This window comes from Eretmochelys imbricata, chromosome 2 (assembly GCF_965152235.1).
Source record: "Eretmochelys imbricata isolate rEreImb1 chromosome 2, rEreImb1.hap1, whole genome shotgun sequence".
Lineage (NCBI taxonomy): Eukaryota > Metazoa > Chordata > Testudines > Cheloniidae > Eretmochelys > Eretmochelys imbricata.
In genome coordinates this window covers 1,863,435-1,880,089 of record NC_135573.1, presented here as the reverse complement: position 1 = coordinate 1,880,089, position 16,655 = coordinate 1,863,435, and the positions used below count along the sequence as shown (strand labels likewise).

At 67.9% G+C, this 16,655-nt stretch overlaps 1 protein-coding gene across 2 annotated transcripts; it reads right to left on the bottom strand.

The window, feature by feature from the left end:
• Window positions 1–614: 614 nt before the first annotated feature.
• On the bottom strand, window positions 615–15,828 carry CYC1 (cytochrome c1). Of its 2 annotated transcripts, XM_077809615.1 has the most exons (8): window positions 15,684–15,808; window positions 14,603–14,671; window positions 10,622–10,815; window positions 10,155–10,281; window positions 8,409–8,566; window positions 7,817–7,977; window positions 1,208–1,308; window positions 615–975 (listed from the first exon to the last, which is right to left on the bottom strand). In XM_077809615.1, the coding sequence occupies exons 3-8, from the start codon at window positions 10,807–10,809 to the stop codon at window positions 871–873; spliced, it is 840 nt and encodes a 279-aa protein (XP_077665741.1). In that variant the 5' UTR covers window positions 10,810–10,815; window positions 14,603–14,671; window positions 15,684–15,808; the 3' UTR covers window positions 615–870. The 2 variants fall into 2 exon arrangements, with proteins under 2 accessions (XP_077665741.1, XP_077665739.1); XM_077809613.1 differs by lacking the exon at window positions 14,603–14,671 and having other exon boundaries at window positions 15,684–15,828.
• Between the last annotated feature and the right edge of the window lie 827 nt (window positions 15,829–16,655).

Below are 16,655 nucleotides of genomic sequence, written 5' to 3'. Positions count from 1 at the left end.
GGGAGGCAGTTAGGGCCACTGCACAGCAACACACACATCTGTTGGAGGCACCGGGGCAGCAGCTGGTGCCCATGCCGCAGGGCACTGCAGCCCCTGAGATGCTAGCGGCAGTGGCCAAGAGCTGGGGTAACTGATTTGCCCCACCCACACTGCACGGGGAGGGAGCACGGAGGACCCCAGCCAGGCCTCTGTGCAGTGCCCTACCCTGCAGCATGCTAGGAAGAGGGACAGGGCAGCTCTCCATGAAGCCTGAGGGAGGGAGTGGGGCCCCTCCACACTGCCATGTGTGTGTGTGTGTGGGGGTGGGGGGGAGAGAATCAGCCTCTATCGGGCACCTCCCTCCGTAAAGTGAGTACTGCGTCCCCCGCTGACCCCCACACAACTCAGACAGATGCTGCTCTGGGGACAGAACCATTGAATAAATGCCACCATTACACACAGGACCCCCGGAAGCTGGGGCTGCAGGGCACAGGCCTTCCCCTCCGGCTGTACTGGGCTCCCCTGGGGGTGGGAAGGAGGCAGGGCAGGGCAGCAGGTGGGAGTGACAGGGCCAGGGGAAGGCGAGGGCCCCCCGGGCAGGGCCTAGGCCAACACACCACACCACACTTCCCCACTGAAGATTGAAGGTTTATTTCTGCCCCCCCAGCGGGCACGTGCAACAGCAGCCGCCCCCCTTCCCAAAGTCCTTTCCCAGGCCTAGCAGACGAGCGGCTGTGTCCAAGGGAGAGGACATTAAATAAGAGTAACACGTCATGAGGAGTGGGCTGTACCCGTCTGTCTGTCCAGCTGTACATACATTCCTGTCCAGGGAGGTGCCGCGCGGCGGCTGGGTGGCCAAGGCCCACAGGGTGGCAGGCTCCGGTCCAGTTCTTACTTAGGGGGCCGGTACGCGATTTTTCTGCTCTTTAGTACAGACCACCTATGGCGCTTCAGGTAGTAGATGAGGGGCACCAGGAGGCCAACCATGATCAGCATCTGGGAAGGGAAGGGAAGGGGTTAGGCCAGGCCCTGCCCTGCTTCCGAGCACCTTCCCCCAGCAGTGCATGGACCCAAGGCACTGGCCAGGGTGAGGGCCGGCAGGAATCGCTCAGACACATACCCAGCCTTGCCAGCAGGCCAGGCTGGGCTCCTCCCTCCAGTCCAGGGCACTCCCCAGGCCCCCCAGAGAGGAGCCCCTGTCCCTAGCACCCCGGGGGCAGGCACTGACCTTCATTCCCATGCGTTTGCGGTGATCATGCTCCGGCTCTGCTGCCCACCTCAGGAACGTGCACACGTCTTTCGCTATCTGGGACATGGTGGCCGGGGTCCCTGGGACAAAGCAGAGTCAGCGGCGCCCCGTGTGCAGGGTCCGCGGGCGCCCAGCCCCACCCCACGCGTGCGGCCCGGAACAGGGTCTGCGGGCGCCCAGCCCCACCCCACGCGTGCGGCCCGGAACAGGGTCCGCGGGCGCCCAGCCCCACCCCACGCGTGCGGCCCGGAACAGGGTCTGCGGGCGCCCAGCCCCACCCCACGCGTGCGGCCCGGAACAGGGTCTGCGGGCACCCCCCGCGTGCAGGCTGAGAGCAGGGTCTGCGGGCGTCCAGCCCCACCCCACGCGCAGGCTGAGAGCAGGGTCTGCGGGCGTCCAGCCCCACCCCACGCGCAGGCTGAGAGCAGGGTCTGCGGGCGCCCAGCCCCACCCCACGCGTGCGGCCCGGAACAGGGTCTGCGGGCGCCCAGCCCCACCCCACGCGTGCGGCCCGGAACACGGTCTGCGGGCGTCCAGCCCCACCCCACGCGTGCGGCCCGGAACAGGGTCTGCGGGCGCCCAGCCCCACCCCACGCGTGCGGCCCGGAACAGGGTCTGCGGGCGCCCAGCCCCACCCCACGCGTGCGGCCCGGAACAGGGTCCGCGGGCGCCCAGCCCCACCCCACGCGTGCGGCCCGGAACAGGGTCCGCGGGCGCCCAGCCCCACCCCACGCGTGCGGCCCGGAACAGGGTCCGCGGGCGCCCAGCCCCACCCCACGCGTGCGGCCCGGAACAGGGTCTGCGGGCGCCCAGCCCCACCCCACGCGCAGGCTGAGAGCAGGGTCTGCGGGCGCCCAGCCCCACCCCACGCGTGCGGCCCAGAGCAGGGTCTGCGGGCACCCAGCCCCACCCCACGCGCAGGCTGAGAGCAGGGTCTGCGGGCGCCCAGCCCCACCCCACGCGTGCGGCCCAGAGCAGGGTCTGCGGGCACCCAGCCCCACCCCACGCGCAGGCTGAGAGCAGGGTCTGCGGGCGTCCAGCCCCACCCCCCGCGTGCGGCCCGGAACAGGGTCTGCGGGCGCCCAGCCCCACCCCACGCGCAGGCTGAGAGCAGGGTCTGCGGGCGCCCAGCCCCACCCCACGCGCAGGCTGAGAGCAGGGTCTGCGGGCACCCAGCCCCACCCCACGCGCAGGCTGAGAGCAGGGTCTGCGGGCGCCCAGCCCCACCCCACGCGTGCGGCCCAGAGCAGGGTCTGCGGGCGCCCAGCCCCACCCCACGCGCAGGCTGAGAGCAGGGTCTGCGGGCGCCCAGCCCCACCCCACGCGCAGGCTGAGAGCAGGGTCTGCGGGCGCCCAGCCCCACCCCACGCGTGCGGCCCGGAACAGGGTCTGCGGGCGCCCCCCGCGTGCAGGCCCAGAGCAGGGTCTGCGGGCGCCCAGCCCCACCCCACGCGTGCGGCCCAGAGCAGGGTCTGCGGGCACCCAGCCCCACCCCACGCGCAGGCTGAGAGCAGGGTCTGCGGGCGCCCAGCCCCACCCCACGCGCAGGCTGAGAGCAGGGTCTGCGGGCGCCCAGCCCCACCCCACGCGTGCGGCCCAGAGCAGGGTCTGCGGGCACCCAGCCCCACCCCACGCGCAGGCTGAGAGCAGGGTCTGCGGGCGCCCAGCCCCACCCCACGCGCAGGCTGAGAGCAGGGTCTGCGGGCGCCCAGCCCCACCCCACGCGTGCGGCCCGGAACAGGGTCTGCGGGCGCCCCCCGCGTGCAGGCCCAGAGCAGGGTCTGCGGGCACCCAGCCCCACCCCACGCGTGCGGCCCGGAACAGGGTCTGCGGGCGCCCAGCCCCACCCCACGCGCGCAGGCTGAGAGCAGGGTCTGCGGGCGTCCAGCCCCACCCCCCGCGTGCGGCCCGGAACAGGGTCTGCGGGCGCCCAGCCCCACCCCACGCGTGCGGCCCGGAACAGGGTCCGCGGGCGTCCAGCCCCACCCCACGCGTGCGGCCCGGAACAGGGTCTGCGGGCGCCCAGCCCCACCCCACGCGTGCGGCCCGGAACAGGGTCCGCGGGCGCCCAGCCCCACCCCACGCGTGCGGCCCAGAGCAGGGTCTGCGGGCGCCCAGCCCCACCCCCCGCGCAGGCTGAGAGCAGGGTCTGCGGGCGTCCAGCCCCACCCCACGCGTGCGGCCCAGAGCAGGGTCTGCGGGCGTCCAGCCCCACCCCACGCGTGCGGCCCGGAACAGGGTCTGCGGGCGCCCCCCACGCGCAGGCTGAGAGCAGGGTCTGCGGGCGTCCAGCCCCACCCCCCGCGCAGGCTGAGAGCAGGGTCTGCGGGCACCCCCCGCGTGCAGGCTGAGAGCAGGGTCTGCGGGCGTCCAGCCCCACCCCACGCGTGCGGCCCGGAACAGGGTCCGCGGGCGCCCAGCCCCACCCCACGCGTGCGGCCCGGAACAGGGTCTGCGGGCGCCCAGCCCCACCCCACGCGCAGGCTGAGAGCAGGGTCTGCGGGCGCCCAGCCCCACCCCACGCGTGCGGCCCAGAGCAGGGTCTGCGGGCACCCAGCCCCACCCCACGCGCAGGCTGAGAGCAGGGTCTGCGGGCGCCCAGCCCCACCCCACGCGTGCGGCCCAGAGCAGGGTCTGCGGGCACCCAGCCCCACCCCACGCGCAGGCTGAGAGCAGGGTCTGCGGGCGTCCAGCCCCACCCCCCGCGTGCGGCCCGGAACAGGGTCTGCGGGCGCCCAGCCCCACCCCACGCGCAGGCTGAGAGCAGGGTCTGCGGGCGCCCAGCCCCACCCCACGCGCAGGCTGAGAGCAGGGTCTGCGGGCACCCAGCCCCACCCCACGCGCAGGCTGAGAGCAGGGTCTGCGGGCGCCCAGCCCCACCCCACGCGTGCGGCCCAGAGCAGGGTCTGCGGGCGCCCAGCCCCACCCCACGCGCAGGCTGAGAGCAGGGTCTGCGGGCGCCCAGCCCCACCCCACGCGCAGGCTGAGAGCAGGGTCTGCGGGCGCCCAGCCCCACCCCACGCGTGCGGCCCGGAACAGGGTCTGCGGGCGCCCCCCGCGTGCAGGCCCAGAGCAGGGTCTGCGGGCGCCCAGCCCCACCCCACGCGTGCGGCCCAGAGCAGGGTCTGCGGGCACCCAGCCCCACCCCACGCGCAGGCTGAGAGCAGGGTCTGCGGGCGCCCAGCCCCACCCCACGCGCAGGCTGAGAGCAGGGTCTGTGGGCGCCCAGCCCCACCCCACGCGTGCGGCCCAGAGCAGGGTCTGCGGGCACCCAGCCCCACCCCACGCGCAGGCTGAGAGCAGGGTCTGCGGGCGCCCAGCCCCACCCCACGCGCAGGCTGAGAGCAGGGTCTGCGGGCGCCCAGCCCCACCCCACGCGTGCGGCCCGGAACAGGGTCTGCGGGCGCCCCCCGCGTGCAGGCCCAGAGCAGGGTCTGCGGGCACCCAGCCCCACCCCACGCGTGCGGCCCGGAACAGGGTCTGCGGGCGCCCAGCCCCACCCCACGCGCGCAGGCTGAGAGCAGGGTCTGCGGGCGTCCAGCCCCACCCCCCGCGTGCGGCCCGGAACAGGGTCTGCGGGCGCCCAGCCCCACCCCACGCGTGCGGCCCGGAACAGGGTCCGCGGGCGTCCAGCCCCACCCCACGCGTGCGGCCCGGAACAGGGTCTGCGGGCGCCCAGCCCCACCCCACGCGTGCGGCCCGGAACAGGGTCCGCGGGCGCCCAGCCCCACCCCACGCGTGCGGCCCAGAGCAGGGTCTGCGGGCGCCCAGCCCCACCCCCCGCGCAGGCTGAGAGCAGGGTCTGCGGGCGTCCAGCCCCACCCCACGCGTGCGGCCCAGAGCAGGGTCTGCGGGCGTCCAGCCCCACCCCACGCGTGCGGCCCGGAACAGGGTCTGCGGGCGCCCCCCACGCGCAGGCTGAGAGCAGGGTCTGCGGGCGCCCAGCCCCACCCCACGCGCAGGCTGAGAGCAGGGTCTGCGGGCACCCCCCGCGTGCAGGCTGAGAGCAGGGTCTGCGGGCGTCCAGCCCCACCCCACGCGTGCGGCCCGGAACAGGGTCTGCGGGCGTCCAGCCCCACCCCACGCGCAGGCTGAGAGCAGGGTCTGCGGGCGTCCAGCCCCACCCCACGCGTGCGGCCCGGAACAGGGTCTGCGGGCGCCCCCCGCGTGCAGGCTGAGAGCAGGGTCTGCGGGCGTCCAGCCCCACCCCACGCGTGCGGCCCGGAACAGGGTCTGCGGGCGCCCAGCCCCACCCCACGCGTGCGGCCCGGAACAGGGTCTGCGGGCACCCCCCACGCGCAGGCTGAGAGCAGGGTCTGCGGGCGTCCAGCCCCACCCCACGCGTGCGGCCCGGAACAGGGTCTGCGGGCGCCCAGCCCCACCCCACGCGCAGGCTGAGAGCAGGGTCCGCGGGCGCCCAGCCCCACCCCACGCGCAGGCTGAGAGCAGGGTCTGCGGGCGCCCAGCCCCACCCCACGCGTGCGGCCCGGAACAGGGTCTGCGGGCACCCCCCACGTGCAGGCTGAGAGCAGGGTCCGCGGGCGCCCAGCCCCACCCCACGCGCAGGCTGAGAGCAGGGTCTGCGGGCGTCCAGCCCCACCCCACGCGTGCGGCCCGGAGCAGGGTCTGCGGGCGTCCAGCCCCACCCCACGCGCAGGCTGAGAGCAGGGTCTGCGGGCGCCCAGCCCCACCCCACGCGCAGGCTGAGAGCAGGGTCTGCGGGCGCCCAGCCCCACCCCACGCGTGCGGCCCGGAACAGGGTCTGCGGGCGCCCCCCGCGTGCAGGCCCAGAGCAGGGTCTGCGGGCACCCAGCCCCACCCCACGCGTGCGGCCCGGAACAGGGTCTGCGGGCGCCCAGCCCCACCCCACGCGCGCAGGCTGAGAGCAGGGTCTGCGGGCGTCCAGCCCCACCCCCCGCGTGCGGCCCGGAACAGGGTCTGCGGGCGCCCAGCCCCACCCCACGCGTGCGGCCCGGAACAGGGTCCGCGGGCGTCCAGCCCCACCCCACGCGTGCGGCCCGGAACAGGGTCTGCGGGCGCCCAGCCCCACCCCACGCGTGCGGCCCGGAACAGGGTCCGCGGGCGCCCAGCCCCACCCCACGCGTGCGGCCCAGAGCAGGGTCTGCGGGCGCCCAGCCCCACCCCCCGCGCAGGCTGAGAGCAGGGTCTGCGGGCGTCCAGCCCCACCCCACGCGTGCGGCCCAGAGCAGGGTCTGCGGGCGTCCAGCCCCACCCCACGCGTGCGGCCCGGAACAGGGTCTGCGGGCGCCCCCCACGCGCAGGCTGAGAGCAGGGTCTGCGGGCGCCCAGCCCCACCCCACGCGCAGGCTGAGAGCAGGGTCTGCGGGCACCCCCCGCGTGCAGGCTGAGAGCAGGGTCTGCGGGCGTCCAGCCCCACCCCACGCGTGCGGCCCGGAACAGGGTCTGCGGGCGTCCAGCCCCACCCCACGCGCAGGCTGAGAGCAGGGTCTGCGGGCGTCCAGCCCCACCCCACGCGTGCGGCCCGGAACAGGGTCTGCGGGCGCCCCCCGCGTGCAGGCTGAGAGCAGGGTCTGCGGGCGTCCAGCCCCACCCCACGCGTGCGGCCCGGAACAGGGTCTGCGGGCGCCCAGCCCCACCCCACGCGTGCGGCCCGGAACAGGGTCTGCGGGCACCCCCCACGCGCAGGCTGAGAGCAGGGTCTGCGGGCGTCCAGCCCCACCCCACGCGTGCGGCCCGGAACAGGGTCTGCGGGCGCCCAGCCCCACCCCACGCGCAGGCTGAGAGCAGGGTCCGCGGGCGCCCAGCCCCACCCCACGCGCAGGCTGAGAGCAGGGTCTGCGGGCGCCCAGCCCCACCCCATGCGTGCGGCCCGGAACAGGGTCTGCGGGCACCCCCCACGTGCAGGCTGAGAGCAGGGTCCGCGGGCGCCCAGCCCCACCCCACGCGCAGGCTGAGAGCAGGGTCTGCGGGCGTCCAGCCCCACCCCACGCGTGCGGCCCGGAGCAGGGTCTGCGGGCGTCCAGCCCCACCCCACGCGCAGGCTGAGAGCAGGGTCTGCGGGCGTCCAGCCCCACCCCACGCGCAGGCTGAGAGCAGGGTCTGCGGGCACCCCCCACGCGCAGGCTGAGAGCAGGGTCTGCGGGCGCCCAGCCCCACCCCACGCGTGCGGCCCGGAACAGGGTCTGCGGGCACCCCCCACGCGCAGGCTGAGAGCAGGGTCCGCGGGCGTCCAGCCCCACCCCACGCGCAGGCTGAGAGCAGGGTCTGCGGGCGTCCAGCCCCACCCCGTGCCCAGCCCCACCGCGTGCAGGCCCAGAGCAGGGTCTGCGGGCGTCCTGCCCCGCCCCACCCCGCGCGCAGGCCCAGAGCAGGGTCCATGGTGCCCCAAGCACAGGCCCAGAGCAGGCTGGGGCCGGCCCCTGGGGAGAAGCACAGAGCACAGCCAACAAGGAAGGGACTCCAGGCTGCTTGGGGCGCGAGGCCCTGGCTCTGCGCCGCGGCTGTGCAGGCAACAGGCACCTCAGCCGACCCTCCACAAGCCCCTGGCTGGAAAGGACCCCGCTCCGGGACAGGCTGGGGGGCCTCCCGGCACAGAGCACCTCTTACCATCCTCGAACTCCAGGATCTCGTTGTAGATGGGGGGCGCCATGGTGATGGCCTGCCCCGGGAAGTAGGGGTTGTAATGCAGCTCTTCCCTCATGACCACCCCAGTGGGCGGGTCGCAGTAGCCGGTGAGGAGGGAGAACACGTAGTCCTCACCCCCGTGCCTGAAAGACAAGGCCAGGTGAGATCCCAGGCCCTGGCCGAGACCCAGCTGCCCCCAGGCCAGAGCAGCCATGCTGTGTGGCTGCCCTGCCCCTCAGGCCAGGGCGATGGGCCCTCCCGGCCTCCGACCCACTGACACCCCGAGATGGGGGAGGAAGTGGGAGGGCCTGAAAGGAGCCTCCGATTCTCCTGGGGGTGGGCCCTAGGCCTCACTGGGTGTGCTTAGGGCCCGCAGCACAGAGCACCCACCTGGGCTCAGCTTGTCCCCAGCACCATCTGCGCATGGGAGCTCCAGCCGCTTGAGTTAGTCCCAGCATGCACTGCTCCAGCATCTCTTTGAGACCTGGCCCAGCCAGCTGGGCCCTGCGCTCCTCCCCGGCTGCCCTGTTACCAGCTGCTCAGCCCCCCAAGGGCGCACTGGAGGGGGCCTCACCTGGCGCTGATGATGTAGCTCAGGTCTGGGGGCAGCGCCCCATTGTTGGCTGCTCGCGCCGCCTCAGGGTTGGGGTAGGGCTTGGGGAAGTAATCGGAGAGCTTGCCTGGGCGCGTGAACATCTCGCCGTTCTCATCAGGGCCATCGACCACCTCCGCCTGGCACGAGAGAGCACTGAGCCGGGACCCAGGGGCCCCCGCGTCCCGCCTGGCACGAGAGAGCACTGAGCCGGGGCCCAGGGGCCCCCGCGTCCCGCCTGGCACGAGAGAGCACTGAGCCGGGGCCCAGGGGCCCCCGCGTCCCGCCTGGCACGAGAGAGCACTGAGCCGGGGCCCAGGGGCCCCTGCGCCCCGCCTGGCACGAGAGAGCACTGAGCCGGGGCCCAGGGGCCCCCGCGTCCCGCCTGGCACGAGAGAGCACTGAGCCGGGGCCCAGGGGCCCCCGCGTCCCGCCTGGCACGAGAGAGCACTGAGCCGGGGCCCAGGGGCCCCTGCGCCCCACAGAGAGCACTGAGCCGGGGCCCAGGGGCCCCCGCGTCCCGCCTGGCACGAGAGAGCACTGAGCCGGGACCCAGGGGCCCCCGCGTCCCGCCTGGCACGAGAGAGCACTGAGCCGGGGCCCAGGGGCCCCTGCGTCCCGCCTGGCACGAGAGAGCACTGAGCCGGGGCCCAGGGGCCCCTGCGCCCCACAGAGAGCACTGAGCCGGGGCCCAGGGGCCCCCGCGTCCCGCCTGGCACGAGAGAGCACTGAGCCGGGACCCAGGGGCCCCCGCGTCCCGCCTGGCACGAGAGAGCACTGAGCCGGGGCCCAGGGGCCCCTGCGCCCCACAGAGAGCACTGAGCCGGGGCCCAGGGGCCCCCGCGTCCCGCCTGGCACGAGAGAGCACTGAGCCGGGACCCAGGGGCCCCCGCGTCCCGCCTGGCACGAGAGAGCACTGAGCCGGGGCCCAGGGGCCCCCGCGTCCCGCCTGGCACGAGAGAGCACTGAGCCGGGGCCCAGGGGCCCCCGCGTCCCGCCTGGCACGAGAGAGCACTGAGCCGGGGCCCAGGGGCCCCCGCGTCCCGCCTGGCACGAGAGAGCACTGAGCCGGGGCCCAGGGGCCCCCGCGTCCCGCCTGGCACGAGAGAGCACTGAGCCGGGGCCCAGGGGCCCCCGCGTCCCGCCTGGCACGAGAGAGCACTGAGCCGGGGCCCAGGGGCCCCCGCGTCCCGCCTGGCACGAGAGAGCACTGAGCCGGGGCCCAGGGGCCCCCGCGTCCCACAGAGAGCACTGAGCTGGGGCCCAGCTCACCCCACAGAGTACTGAGCCAGGGCCCTGGGGCCCCAGCATTCTACCAGGCTGCAGACAGTTGGGCCCAGGGCCCACCCCACAGATAGCACGGAGCTGGGGCCAGGGGCCCTCCCACCCCACAGAGAGAAGCGAGCTGGGGCCCAGGGGCCCCCACGCATCCCACAGAGAGCACTGAGCTGGGGTCAGGGGCCCACTGCATCTCACCAGGTCGCAGAGACAGAGCACCAGGCTGGGGCCTCTGTGTCTCACAGACGCAGAGCACTGGGCTGGGGCCCAGGCTGCCCACAGTGCATGACTGTGAGGGGCGAGCTTCCCATCGCCCAGGGCCTGGGAGGGCACATGGCAGCGAGTCCAGCTCTTCCCCCCACTTCCAACACACACCAGCTAGCAAGAGCCAGCTGCCAGAACTGGGGTGTGGATCCCCCCTCGGAGAGTCCCCACCGCTGTCAGTCTCACCTCCTCGGCCAGGGCCTTGGCTTCAGCCTCGGTGTGGGAGACGCCGATGAGATTGCGGAAGGCCAGGTACTCCATGCTGTGGCAGGCGGCACACACCTGCTTGTACACCTGGTAGCCGCGCCGGATGCTGGGAAGAGGGAGGAGGCCGTGAGCCCCTCTGCCTGGCCTAACCTTATCTGCTCCCCATGGCTCTGAGTGGGAGGGGGCTGGAGGAGGAGAGTCACAGCAAGCCCCTGTGCCATAGCCAAACCCCAAGCCCCCAGCATTCCCTGGGGGAGCCTGAACATCAGCCAAGGGCCAGCGAGAACCAAGAGTTGTGGGGCTGACCTGTCACCCCTGGGATGCAGCTTCCCCACCTGCCTGTGCTCTGACCCCCTGCAGGGGGCTGGCAGCTCAGCCCCGGGCTGCCCTCCCTCCAGCCATGGGTTCACTCCATCCCCAGGACAGCCGGCGCCCCCCTCACCGACCTGTCGTGATCCAGGGAGGCCAGCAGGCCGTTGTGGCTCCAGGCGTAGCTGGGAGGGTGCAGCAGCAGGTCACTGGCACTCACAGCCGTGTGGAGAGCCAGGGCCAGGCCAGCCCCGCCGGCAGCCAGCACGCCCAGCGCGGACAGCGCCACCTTCCTGCCACGGGACATGCCCGACAGCGACGACATGTTGGCCTGGAACACAGACGAGCGCCGGTCAGCCTGCCAGCTCCAGCAAGGGGCACCCGCCCCCAGCCACACTCCCCAGAGTCCACGCCGGCGGGGCCTTTGGAACCTTCCCACGCCCCAGGAGAGGAGGGTGGGGGAGCAGCCTGTGGGTGCACGGGATGCAACATGCCTCCAAGCCTGCTCAGCCGGGTGCCTCCATCTCCCCCGACAGGCAGGAGACACTGGCCTGCTCCCACCCAAGCAGAAGGAAGCAGAGTCCCCCTTCCACACAGACTGGGAAGGGCCCAGCGGGGTCAGGAGCTGGAGCTGAAATTTCAGCTGTCTGAGCGGCAGCCCCCAGCGGGAGCCCTGGAGCACTTGCACCGGAGGGGTAGGGGTGGGAAGCAGCAGGTGGGTGGGCTGTGGCTCTCCAGAGCTCCCTGCTGGATGGATTCTGTTTAAGCCAGCCAGCCAGGACCAGGCACATGGGACGAGTCCAGGCCTCTCAGCCCACCCCTCACAGAGATGGGGGTCTCTGGGGCACTGGGACAAGCAACTTCCCCTCTTCTCTACAAGGGGAGCAGTGGGCAGGACTACGGAAAGCCCAGGCCCAATAGCCCTCAAGGGAGCTGACCCATGTGCATCCATGGTGGGAGTGAGCAGGGGGCACAGAGCTCCCACAGCAGGGCAGGACAGTAACCAGGCCCAGCCCCACAGCATCTCGTGGGCAGTGTCACACAGTGGAGCCCTCCACATCGGCGGGAGTGAAGGGGTGAGACATGGACAGCAGGTGACGGGCTCAACTCTTAGCCACACAGCCTCTCACAAGGCATGTGCCACATTCACAGGAGTGGCTAGATTGTCTATAACCACTACACCGTGCTCCAGGCCAGACCCAGAACAGACCCTACCTTTCCTGATTTATTAAGTTAGAAAATTGCAAATGGTGCATTTATTTACTAGGTTACATTTGTATTGTGATTTGGATCAAGCTCGATTTGGATAGAATTTGGAATTTAATTGAAGTGCACAAAACAGTATTTTTAATCTTTTTATTAGTTTAAATAAAACTAACTTGAGTGTGGTGGACACCTCGATCAATTGTTTGCCTTATGTATGTGTTGTATTTAAAACTAACTCAGGTGTTAAACAAAGGACTTATTATCTATAGTTAATTAATTGAACTGATGAATGTGGTGACCAGAAACAGTCAGGATTTTAGAGCTAGTAGATCTCATCCTCTCTCACCTTGTTTTTATTCGTAGATTGGAAGAGGGGAAAAGTTTTCCTGCTTTTTCAGCTCCCAATTGGTTTCTTACCTTTGAATGAACTAGTCACTGAACTGAACTCGAGGAATAGACTGAAATTAAGACAATATTCCCTCTGCACCTGCAAAACAGGCTGCCGCTGTCAAAAGCAGGTTTAGCGCTTCGACAAACTCTGGTTTCCAGTGCTTAGCCAGAGACTCCACCAGTTCAGTGGTTTGATATTCCTTAAAAGTTCAGTGATAAATGTGTACAGCTTAACACTATATTTTATATTTAGTTTAAACGATTAATAGATTACAGTAAGTTTAGGCCTTAACATAGACTGTCAATTTCAAATTTAATTTTAAATAGATTTTTTAAAACAAATGTATTTAATTTAAATAAAAAAATCCAATGTTTGTCATCACTGATTGTTACCCACCCCGACTGCAGGCCAGTGGACACAGGCAGAGAGGCCAGCGCTGGGAGTGTCACATGAGTGCACATGGTCCCATCTCAGCAAGTCCCACTGAGCTCCGGGGCAGCTGCTGCTGTTTGATTGCAGCGCCTTGTCACCAATATGGCAAGGGAAGCAGCCATGCCAACACAAGGAACCACAAAGCAGAGTTCAGCACCATTCAATACCCACTCGGACCACCTCACAGCCAGCTGCAGCCACACTAACTACAGCGATGCGTGTTGCAGCACACCACACGCCAACACCTCTGCAGAAAGCACTAATCTGAGCATGGGGACTGGGAGCCAGGAACCCAGTTCATGCTGATTTAAGCACTGGACCTGGACAAGTCATGGCGTCTCACCATGCTGCAGCTTCTCTGAGTTTAAGACCAGAAGGGATCCAGTCTGATCCCCCGTATAGCACAGGCCAGGGAATCCCACCCAGTTACCCAATATTGGGCCCAATAAACTGATTGGCTGACACTTCCCGAAAGGCAACTAGCATGGATGTGAGGACTTAGACATAGGTGGAGACTCTATACATTCCTGGGGAGTCTGTCCCAGTGGTTCACCACCCTCACTGCTAAACATCTGTACCTAGTTTCTCATCTGACTATCTTGCTCCAGCTTCCAGATGCCACCCTACTAGATCAAAGAGCACGTTAGCACCTGGTGTTTTTTCCTGTGACAGTCCTTACCCACTGTGATCAAATCATCTCTCACTCTTCTGTAAACTAAACAGATTGAGCTCCTTAAGGAATTTTCTCCAGCCCGTGAATCATTTTTGTGGCTCCTTTCTGCACCTCTCCAATTTTTCAACATCCTTTTTAAAACGTAGCCCCCAGAAATGGCTGCAGCGTTCCAGTGTCCATCTGTCCCCAGTGTCCAGTGGGGAAAGCAGGAGCCTTCGGAGGGGTCAGGTCGCCGCCCTCAGCTGCGGGCTCCGGCTCCCTTTCCCTTCCTAAGCGTGTCTGCGAGCCTTGGCTTTCCCCAGTGTCCAGTGTCCATCTGGAGTGTCCATCTGGAGTACTGTGTCCAGTTTTGGGCCCCACACTACAAGAAGGATGTGGATAAATTGGAGAGAGTCCAGCGAAGGGCAACAAAAATGATTAGGGGTCTAGAACACATGACTTATGAGGAGAGGCTGAGGGAGCTGGGATTGTTTAGCCTGCAGAAGAGAAGAATGAGGGGGGATTTGATAGCTGCTTTCAACTACCTGAAAGGGGGTTCCAAAGAGGATGGCTCTAGACTGTTCTCAATGGTAGCAGATGACAGAACGAGGAGTAATGGTCTCAAGTTGCAGTGGGGGAGGTTTAGATTGGATATTAGGAAAAACTTTTTCACTAAGAGGGTGGTGAAACACTGGAATGCGTTACCTAGGGAGGTGGTGGAATCTCCTTCCTTGGAAGTTTTTAAGGTCAGGCTTGACAAAGCCCTGGCTGGGATGATTTAACTGGGAATTGGTCCTGCTTCGAGCAGGGGGTTGGACTAGATGACCTTCAGGGGTCCCTTCCAACCCTGATATTCTATGATTCTATGATCCCTGTTGTCCAACCCCAGCTTTTAGCAGACAAAGGTTTAGGGACACCCAGAGCATGCGGTTTCATCCCTGACCATCTTGGCCAATAGCCATCGATGGACCTGTCCTCCAGGAACTTCTCTTTCTTTTCTGAATCCAGTCAGTCTTTTGCCCTTTACAACAACCCAAGCAACGAGTTCCACAGATTGACTGTGCGTTGTGTGAAGAAATACTTCCTTTTGTTTTAAGGCTGCTGCCTATTCATTTCATTGGGTGACCCCTGGTTCTTGTGTTATACGAAGTAGTAAATAACACTTCCTTATTCATGTTCTCTGCACCATTCATGATTTTATAGACCTCTATCATATCCCCCCTTAGTCATCTCTTTTCTAACTTTTAAAATTCCAGTTTTTTTAATCTCTCCTCATATGGAAGCTGTTCCATATCCCTAATCATTTTGTTGTCTTTCTCTGTATGTTTTCACAGGACACGTACTCGGATCCCGTACAGTGCTGGTTTATCAGAATGTTGTCTGCTACTTAGCCAAAAACCTTTCAAAAATTTAAGTCTATTACAGCTATGTAGTTACCTTTATCAAACTTGCAATCTCACTTCCCAAAGAGAAGTTTAAGGGGTGACTTGATCAGTCTGTAAGTACCTATATGGGGAACAAATATTTAACAATGGGCTCTTCAATCTAGCAGAGGAAGGTCTAACATGATCCAGTCACTGGAAGCTGATGCTAGACAAATTCTGACAGGAAATAAAGCGTAAATTTTTAACAGGGAGGGTAATTAACCACTGGAACAATTTCCCAAGGGTCGCAGTGAATTCTCCATCACTGGTGATTTTTTAAACCAGGACTGGCTGTTTTTCTAAAGCTCTGCTCTAGGAATGATCTTGGGGCAGGTGTCTGGCCCGTGTTACACGGGCAGTCAGACCACATGATCACAACAATCCTTTTGGACCTTGGAATCGATGAAAAGAATAAACTCAGGTTTAATTACATCCAATTTCCAATAAAACCATGTTGACTGGAAGACGGGAGTGATGACCTTGACACACCTTAGTAGAGAGAGAAGGATTCGTTCATAATTCCTCAGTGCTGGGAAGGCGCAAAACGCCAGGTATGTGACGCCACTCTCACTGGCTGCAGGATCGTACAGGGGACGATGCCCCGGTAACAGATGCGGCTCTCGGGAAAGGGGCAGCCCCGCGGCTCGCTCCCTGGGGAGACCCAGGCCCGTGCGGGAGGGGAAAGCCAAGGCTCGCAGACACGCTTAGGAAGGGAAAGGGAGCCGGAGCCCGCAGCTGAGGGCAGCGACCTGACCCCTCCGAAGGCTCCCGCTTCCCCAGCGCGCAGCAGGAGGCGGCCGCGCTCCTGCTGGGCCCCCCGGCAGCCGCCTGCGGGGCGAGATCTGCGCAGCGCGGCCCCCGCGGAGAGACTCGCCCCCGCCCCGCGGCCTGCCGAGGCGAGAGAGGCGCCCGCCGGGGGTCCCCGCCCGGCCACACCCAGCCCGGAGCGCCCCGAGGGCCAGCGGCCGCTCCCCAGCTGCGGGGCCCCGGGCCCGACCGGGCGGGGGCGCCGCGCCCCGGTGACCTTCAGGGCCGGGCAGGGTGCAGAGCCTGGGGGGCGCGGCCCGGGGCGCGGCGCGGCCGGCGGGTCTCACCTGGGGGGGCCGCAGGCGGGGCCCGGGTGGCGGCGGCAGCAGGGAGCCGCCCCGGGTCCGCAGCACCAGGCACCGCGCCGCCGACAGCGCCGCCATCTTGGAGAGGAGCCGGGGTCCGCCTCCTTCCCAGGGTGCACCGCGCGGGCCGGGCCTACGGCGGCCGAGTGGGGAGGGGACGGGGCTCGGCAGGAGACGCGGAAAGGGCGGAGCTCGCAGCGCCTCTGGGCACAACTGATATCCGGTCACGTGGATCGCGACGCCGAGCCGGAAGCACCGCCCCCACCGGAAACAGCCCCCGCGCTGGAGGTCATGGGGTCATAGCCTTGCGGCAGCGCTGGGCCGGGTCGGGCCACGCCCCCACCCCATGGGACTCCGCCCCCCCAGCCCTTCCCCCTCCGCGCCGTTCTGGGCCGGCCCCCCCAGCAGAGTCCTCGGGCCTCCCCGCCCGGCTCCCTGCCGCAGGCCCCGGCCCCCGCTCCGGGCAGGGAGGGGAGATTCCAGGGGCTGCCCTGCTGGGGAGCCCGGGGGCGAGCGCGGAGCTGCGGGGGGAGGGGAGCCAGGCTGCGGGGGGGAAGCTGCGAGCTGGGGGGGGATAGCCAGGCTCCGGGGGGGGGGAGCTGCGAGCTGGGGGGGATTGCCAGGCTCCGTGGGGGGGAGCTGCGAGCTGGGGGGGATAGCCAGGCTCCCGGGGCAGTAGGAGGAGAGCTATGAGCCGGGGGGAGCTGCCAGCCGGGGGGGATAGCCAGGCTCCGGGGTGGGGGAGAGCTGCGAGCTGGGGAGGATAGCCAGGCTCCGGGGGTCGGAGCCAGGCTCCCGGGACAGTAGGAGGAGAGCTATGAGCCGGGGGGAGCTGCCAGCCAGGGGGGATAGCCAGGCTCCGGGGGGGGGGAGCTGCGAGCTGGGGGGGATAGCCAGGCTCCGGGGGGCAGAGCCAGGCTGCCGGGACAGTAGGAGGAGAGCTATGAGCCGGGG

Excerpts from the sequence above, each read along its gene's own strand:
- CYC1 (XM_077809613.1), bottom strand. The coding sequence starts at position 15,779 with ATGGCGGCGCTGTCGGCGGCGCGGTGCCTGGTGCTGCGGACCCGGGGC. Across the intron at positions 7,978-8,408 it reads AGCTACATCATCAGCGCCAG|GCACGGGGGTGAGGACTACG; the intron begins GTGAGGCCCCCT and ends CTTGTCTTTCAG. Across the intron at positions 1,309-7,816 it reads GATCCTGGAGTTCGAGGATG|GGACCCCGGCCACCATGTCC; the intron begins GTAAGAGGTGCT and ends GCTTTGTCCCAG.